This window comes from Vigna angularis, chromosome 1, assembly GCF_016808095.1.
Source record: "Vigna angularis cultivar LongXiaoDou No.4 chromosome 1, ASM1680809v1, whole genome shotgun sequence".
Taxonomy (NCBI): Eukaryota; Viridiplantae; Streptophyta; class Magnoliopsida; order Fabales; family Fabaceae; genus Vigna; species Vigna angularis.
Window position 1 is genome coordinate 45,831,995 of NC_068970.1, and position 6,691 is coordinate 45,838,685.

A 6,691-nucleotide genomic window follows, 5' to 3' on the forward strand; every position below is an offset into this window, starting at 1 on the left:
GGTTTGAAGCTCTATGGATAACCATCTTAAAATAGTATCTACTATCTGTACTCTCTCTCAACCTTTGAGTGAAAATATCCATATTTGACTTTGCGTATTCTATGGGGTGTCTCAATCAGTAGAAGATTCGACCTGATTCGTTATATCGACATGATATCGTAGGTCAAAGTTAAGATGCTCAATCCTCGTCGAAACAATCACGGTTTTTGTTCTAAGTAACATTAATCCCTGCTAAAGATTTGACTAGCCTAGATGTCATTGAACACACTCTGTCACAAATGGGGGGCCATGCCTTTTGAAATTATTGGTGGATCAATGAACATTATCAGTTGTATATAAAGGCTTCATTCACTTCCATTTTAGTATCAGTACACTGCAATTCAACTCTATCTACAATATTCCACAATGATGCTCTCCCTAAAGATTAGTTTGACTACAGTCGTTGTCCTTTCCATTGTATCCATAGTTTCCCATGCTGAAACAAGCTTGGAGGTTGAAATTGAAGCCTTGAAAGCTTTCAAGAACTCCATCACTGGTGACCCAAGTGGGGCTCTAGCAGACTGGGTAGACAGTCGCAACCACTGCAATTGGTCTGGCATTGCATGTGACCCATCTTCAAATCATGTCATTTCTATTTCTCTAGTTAGTCTTCAACTGCAAGGGAAGATTTCACCTTTCCTTGGGAACATTTCAGGCCTTCAGGTTTTTGATATAACTTCAAACTCATTCACTGGCTACATTCCTGCTGAACTCGGTCTTAATACTCAACTTACAGAACTCACTCTTGTTGACAATTCTCTCTCAGGTCCTATCCCTCCACAATTAGGTAGCCTAAAAAGCCTGCAGTATTTGGATTTAGGTAACAACTTCTTGAATGGAAGCCTCCCTGAGAGCATATTCAACTGCACTTCTTTGTTGGGTATTGCTTTTAATTTCAACAATCTTACTGGCAGAATCCCATCAAACATTGGGAATCTAGTTAACCTTGTACAGATTGCAGGTTTTGGAAATAATTTGGTAGGATCTATACCTTTTTCCGTAGGTCAGTTAGGAGCTTTGCGAGTTCTTGATTTTAGCCAAAACAAGTTGTCAGGTGTAATACCTCGAGAGATTGGAAACCTGAAAAAATTAGAATACCTTGAATTGTTCCAAAATTCCTTGACTGGGAAAATTCCTTTTGAGCTTGGTAAGTGTAGCAATCTTTCAAGCCTTGAGTTATCCGATAATCAGCTTATTGGAAGTATTCCTCCTGAGCTAGGAAATTTAGATAAGTTGGAGAAATTGAAGTTACACAAGAATAATTTGAATTCCACCATCCCTTCAGCCATATTCCAGTTGAAATCATTAACACATCTAGGCCTCTCACAGAATAACTTAGAGGGAACAATATCTTCTGAGATTGGATATATGAACTCCTTGCAGGTTCTAACCCTGCATTTAAACAAGTTAACTGGGGAGATTCCTTCATCAATAACAAACTTGACAAACTTGACATATCTGTCAATGAGCCAGAATCTACTCTCAGGTGAACTTCCTTCCAACTTGGGTGTGCTTCGTAATTTGCAGTTTCTTGTTTTGAACGCAAACCACTTTACTGGATCCATCCCGCCTAGCATTACTAATTGTACTGGACTGGTAAACGTAAGTTTGTCTTTTAATGCTTTAAGTGGTAAAATTCCCGAGGGTTTTTCCAGGGCACCAAATCTTACTTTCCTCTCTCTTACGTCCAACAAAATGACTGGGGAAATCCCGGATGACCTCTATAACTGCTCAAATCTTAGCACTCTAAGTTTGGCAATGAATAATTTCAGTGGATTGATAAAACCAGATATCCAAAACCTGTCTAAACTTCAACGACTACAGTTGAATGTAAATTCTTTCACAGGATCAATTCCACCAGAGATTGGAAACTTGAATCAACTCATTACTCTATCCCTCTCTGAAAATAAGTTTTCAGGTCAAATTCCTCCAGAACTGTCCAAACTTTCTCGCCTTCAGGGGCTCACTCTTCATGCCAATTTATTAGAAGGTAGAATACCTGATAAGCTCTCCGAACTAAAAGGACTAACTGAACTTTTCCTGCATCAAAATAAGTTGGCTGGGCAAATACCTGATACTCTCTCAAAGCTTGAGATGCTTTCCTACCTAGACCTTCATGGCAACAAACTTAATGGGTCCATTCCAAGAAGCATGGGGAAGTTAAATCAACTTTTAGTTTTGGATCTCTCTCACAACCAGCTTACAGGATCAATTCCGGGAGATGTCATTGCAAAGTTAAAAGGCATGCAGATGTATCTCAACCTTTCTTACAATCACTTGGTCGGAAATGTTTCAACTGAGTTGGGCATGCTGGAAATGATACAGGCTATTGACATTTCAAACAATAATCTTTCTGGTTTCATTCCCAAAGCAGTTGCTGGGTGCAGAAATCTGTTTAATCTTGATTTTTCAGGAAACAGTATTTCAGGTCCCATTCCCGCAGAAGCGTTCAGTCACATGGACTTGCTTGAAAGCTTAAACCTCTCAAGGAACCATTTAGACGGTGAAATCCCTAATATACTGGCAGAACTTGATCATCTTAGTTCCCTAGATCTTTCTCAGAATGACTTGAAGGGAATTATTCCTGAAGGCTTTGCCAACCTTTCCAAGTTGGTGCATCTCAACCTTTCCTTCAATCAACTTGAAGGTCCAGTTCCCAAGACCGGAGCATTTGCACAAATCAATGCATCTAGTGTGATGGGAAACCAGGATCTTTGTGGAGCTCAGTTCCTACCGCCATGCAGGAAGACAAAACACTCACTTTCCAAGAAGGGCATAATTATTATTGCTTCACTTGGATCTCTAGCTATACTTCTAGTGGTAGTGATTCTAATCCTCACTCGTGGCACCAAACTCAGAAATTCTAAAGAAAGAGACAGCAGTGTTAATCATGAACCAGACTACAATTCAGCATTGGCACTTAAAAGGTTCAGTACAAAGGAATTGGAGAATGCCACTAGATTTTTCAGTGCGGACAGCATCATTGGTGCTAGCAGTTTGAGCACAGTTTACAAGGGTCAAATGGAAGATGGCCAGGTTGTTGCCATAAAAAGGTTGAATTTGCAACAATTCTCTTCCAATACTGACAAGATCTTCAAGAGAGAAGCCAACACCTTGAGCCAGTTGAGACATAGGAATTTGATCAAAGTACTTGGATATGCCTGGCAGAGTGGGAAAATGAAGGCTTTGGTTCTGGAGTACATGGAAAATGGAAATTTGGATAGCATCATACATGGCAACGGGGTAGATCAGTCTGTGATCTCTAGGTGGACATTATCTGAAAGAGTCCGAGTCTTCATATCTATTGCTGAAGCATTGGATTATTTGCACTCGGGTTATCATATTCCCATTGTGCACTGTGATTTAAAGCCTTCCAACATTCTTTTAGATAGAGACTGGGAAGCTCATGTCAGTGACTTTGGCACAGCTCGAATACTTGGTCTTAATCTACAAGAAGGTAGTACCCTTTCGTCGTCAGCAGCTGTGCAAGGCACAGTTGGCTACATGGCACCAGGTAAAAAAGCCTTTCCTACTTTGCTAATTTCTTATCTTCAACGTACAATATGTTTTTATCACAGTTATTTTCATGGCAGACTTGCACTTCAAATGAATATTTAGTTCTTGTTGGATCTGTAGTAAATCATGCACCCTAGATTGTCATAATCAGCGGAAGTAACATAAAAAAACGCTCTAGGCTTGAACAAGTATTAGTGTCTATTCGCTGTTTTTATTCTATGCATATGAGGCCAAATATGATTGTTCTATTAAGAAAAGGTAGCATCACCAAGACTTACATCATTACATTGACTACATGACCATATTCAGCATAACTATCATCTCAACGCTACCAACAGCTTTTGTTAATGATAAGCTTAACTAACTGACTTCTGTGTAAGGGATAGGCAGAGGCATTTTCTATTAGATTCATATAAGCATGGAGAACCCTATCCCCTTTACATATAACATATTTTCCCTTCTTTGTGCACAAACAGATAGCAACTTTGCCTATAATACACACCCTAGTTTTATTTAAAATATCGAATATAACTTTTATTTGTTTTCAATCCTCTTAGTTTATTAACTTCGTACACAAAAAGCTTTTTATAAGTTTCATACTCTAAACAAGATATTTCTGGCGTGTAATTCTCAGAATTTGCCTACACGAGGAAAGTGACAACTAAAGCAGATGTGTTCAGCTTTGGTATCATAGTAATGGAGTTCCTAACCAAAAGAAGGCCGACAGGACTCTCGGAAGAGAATGGCTTGCCAATCACTTTGCGTGAATTAGTGGGAAAAGCCCTTGCAGATGGAACAGAACAACTTATGAATATTGTGGATCCTTTGTTGACCTGGAATGTAACAAAAGACTATGATGAAGTGTTGGCAGAGCTCTTTAAGCTATCTCTGTGCTGCACCATACCTGATCCTGAACAGAGACCCAATATGAATGAGGTGTTATCTGCCCTTGTGAAGCTTCAAACAACACTGTCTTGCTAAATGATAAACACCACCAACCAACCAATTCTTGGATCTGCTTTTAGAAAAAGAAGAAAAATTAAATGATTCCAAATTACCACATAAGTGTTGACTTCAAAAACAGCAAAGCCTTATTGTACCCATGTTAGTTTTCCAGTTATGATGAAATTCATGCAATATTTCTTTAATGGATAACAAATAGACAGGGCAACTTGAGTTTTTAATAAATGCAAGGAAATTATCAGCCATCCTTCGCATATGAATATAACATCTGTTGTCCATTGTTGCATGCTTTTTCTTTGTCACTCCCCTTCCCCACCTTTGCTTTAGATGCAAATGTAACTTGAATATTTCATTAAAAAATTTCACAATTCCACCAGGAAAATTACCGACTACACTGTATAATAATAATCTTAAAAGAAATAAGACGAACTAACAAAACTAAGCAAAAAGTTATATCCAACCCTTGCATTGCGCCCAACTCTCTTCTCATTTACATTACACAGTGATATGTCCTCTCTTAATCGACGGATAATGAAGTTAATGTGAAACGAAAAATAACAAAGTACTTTGAAGTCAATAGCCCAATATTCCAAGGGGCATGGTAAAAGAATCTTCTAAGTTTTGTATCAGTCATAAAGGCTTTGAGCTTCTAGAGAGTTGCATTTTGCATATAACAATTAGAAAGGAGAATACCATAAAGTAGACACCAAGGCTAAAGAGTAATCTGAAAATGGGGTTGCCTCAATTACAGGAAGAATCAGTATGAAGAAATTCTTGAATGGTTGAAGGGAAGTCCAATTCTCTATAAGCACCACCATCAGAAACAAAAGCGGCTTTCCCTAAAAGCAGGTGTGCCAATCTCAAAGGCTCTAGCTTCTCTTGCCCGCCACCATTCAGAAAGTGCTTGATCCACCCATCTAACCTCACCACCTCTTTCCTACACTTTGGCCCTTCCACACCAACAACTTTTGCATAAAATCCACCTTCACAGTGACAAGAACCACAATCATCAAAATTATCATCCCTTTGCTCTTGTTCCTCTGATAATCCCAAAAGCTGCATTAACTGCTCAATGTCATCATCATCATCATCATCATCTTCAGCTTCATTTACAGGAGTAACATGATCTATTTGAGAAGGGTTTTGATAGGTTGCTGGAAATTCTTGGGGAACGGAGAGGAATGCTTGTGGAGGTTCACTGCTGTCTTGGGAGGGACAATTCTGGCTACAATTAGATTGGAGGAATATGGGAGAGCCCAAAGTGCTTTCTTGTATCTGAGATTCTATTGCTGCTGATGTTTGGTCTAATTTTAACCTCTTTTCAACCTGAACAAGCATCAAACTTCAGAATTCAAAATTCATTAAGAAAAGCATTTTACGATATGGAATTACAATTACGCATGTACACCTGTTTCAGTGAGGAGAAGAAATTGAGATGCGATGACATGATGCGAAAATTGTCGAATTTTGTTTGTTGAACGGAGCAGCGTGGAGCACCAGAAAGTATTATTTTATCACATCCTCGTACACCTTAGAATTGCTTTGAAGTTATATAATATTATTTTTTTAAGTAGTATTTTGAAAGCAAATTTTGATTAAAGTTATTTCAGTTGAAATATAATTTTGAATTCAGGAGTAATTTTTTTAAAGTAAGAGTAGACATATAATTATCTAGAATCGCGTAGTTTAAGTAATTTAATTTGAATTTAAACCTACTCCATAAAACAACTGCGGAAGACTGAACATAGTTTTTAAAAATGTTTCTGGGAATTTTTGAAAATGCATATTCAATTTACAAAACATTTCACTAATTACAATTTATTATAAGTATTTGCTCGGGGAAATAAAGCCATTCATGGTTATTAACTAATCTTCCCTTAAGATTAAACAACAAGTACATGATTTCTTTATAGGTTAAGTAGACAAATTTTCTAAATTATAAAATAAAAAAATTGTTTTACACGGAAAACCTTTTTATTAAAAGAGACGGAAAACCTTTTTATTAAAAGAGTATTACAAAGTTACTCCTTGCTCCTAGTTTTCTAAATTTACAATTGTCAAAGCTTTACAAATAAAGTTTACTGACACAACAATAAATGTGTAGAAATTCATTAGCTTTATCTACATAGAGATTCATATTATAGACATATCAAATTCGGTTGTTGAAGCCTCT

General features: G+C 37.5%; 2 protein-coding genes across 2 annotated transcripts; one reads left to right on the forward strand and one right to left on the reverse strand.

The window, feature by feature from the left end:
* Positions 1 to 4,763, forward strand: LOC108319408 (LRR receptor-like serine/threonine-protein kinase FLS2). Its single transcript, XM_017550528.2, has 2 exons — positions 1 to 3,553; positions 4,190 to 4,763. The coding sequence occupies exons 1-2, from the start codon at positions 406 to 408 to the stop codon at positions 4,534 to 4,536; spliced, it is 3,495 nt and encodes a 1,164-aa protein (XP_017406017.2). The 5' UTR covers positions 1 to 405; the 3' UTR covers positions 4,537 to 4,763.
* LOC108319409 (uncharacterized) lies at positions 4,431 to 6,042 on the reverse strand. Its single transcript, XM_017550529.2, has 3 exons — positions 5,927 to 6,042; positions 5,212 to 5,844; positions 4,431 to 4,570 (listed from the first exon to the last, which is right to left on the reverse strand). Exons 1-2 carry the CDS (start codon positions 5,963 to 5,965, stop codon positions 5,260 to 5,262), a joined length of 624 nt encoding a protein of 207 aa, XP_017406018.1. The 5' UTR covers positions 5,966 to 6,042; the 3' UTR covers positions 4,431 to 4,570; positions 5,212 to 5,259.
* Between the last annotated feature and the right edge of the window lie 649 nt (positions 6,043 to 6,691).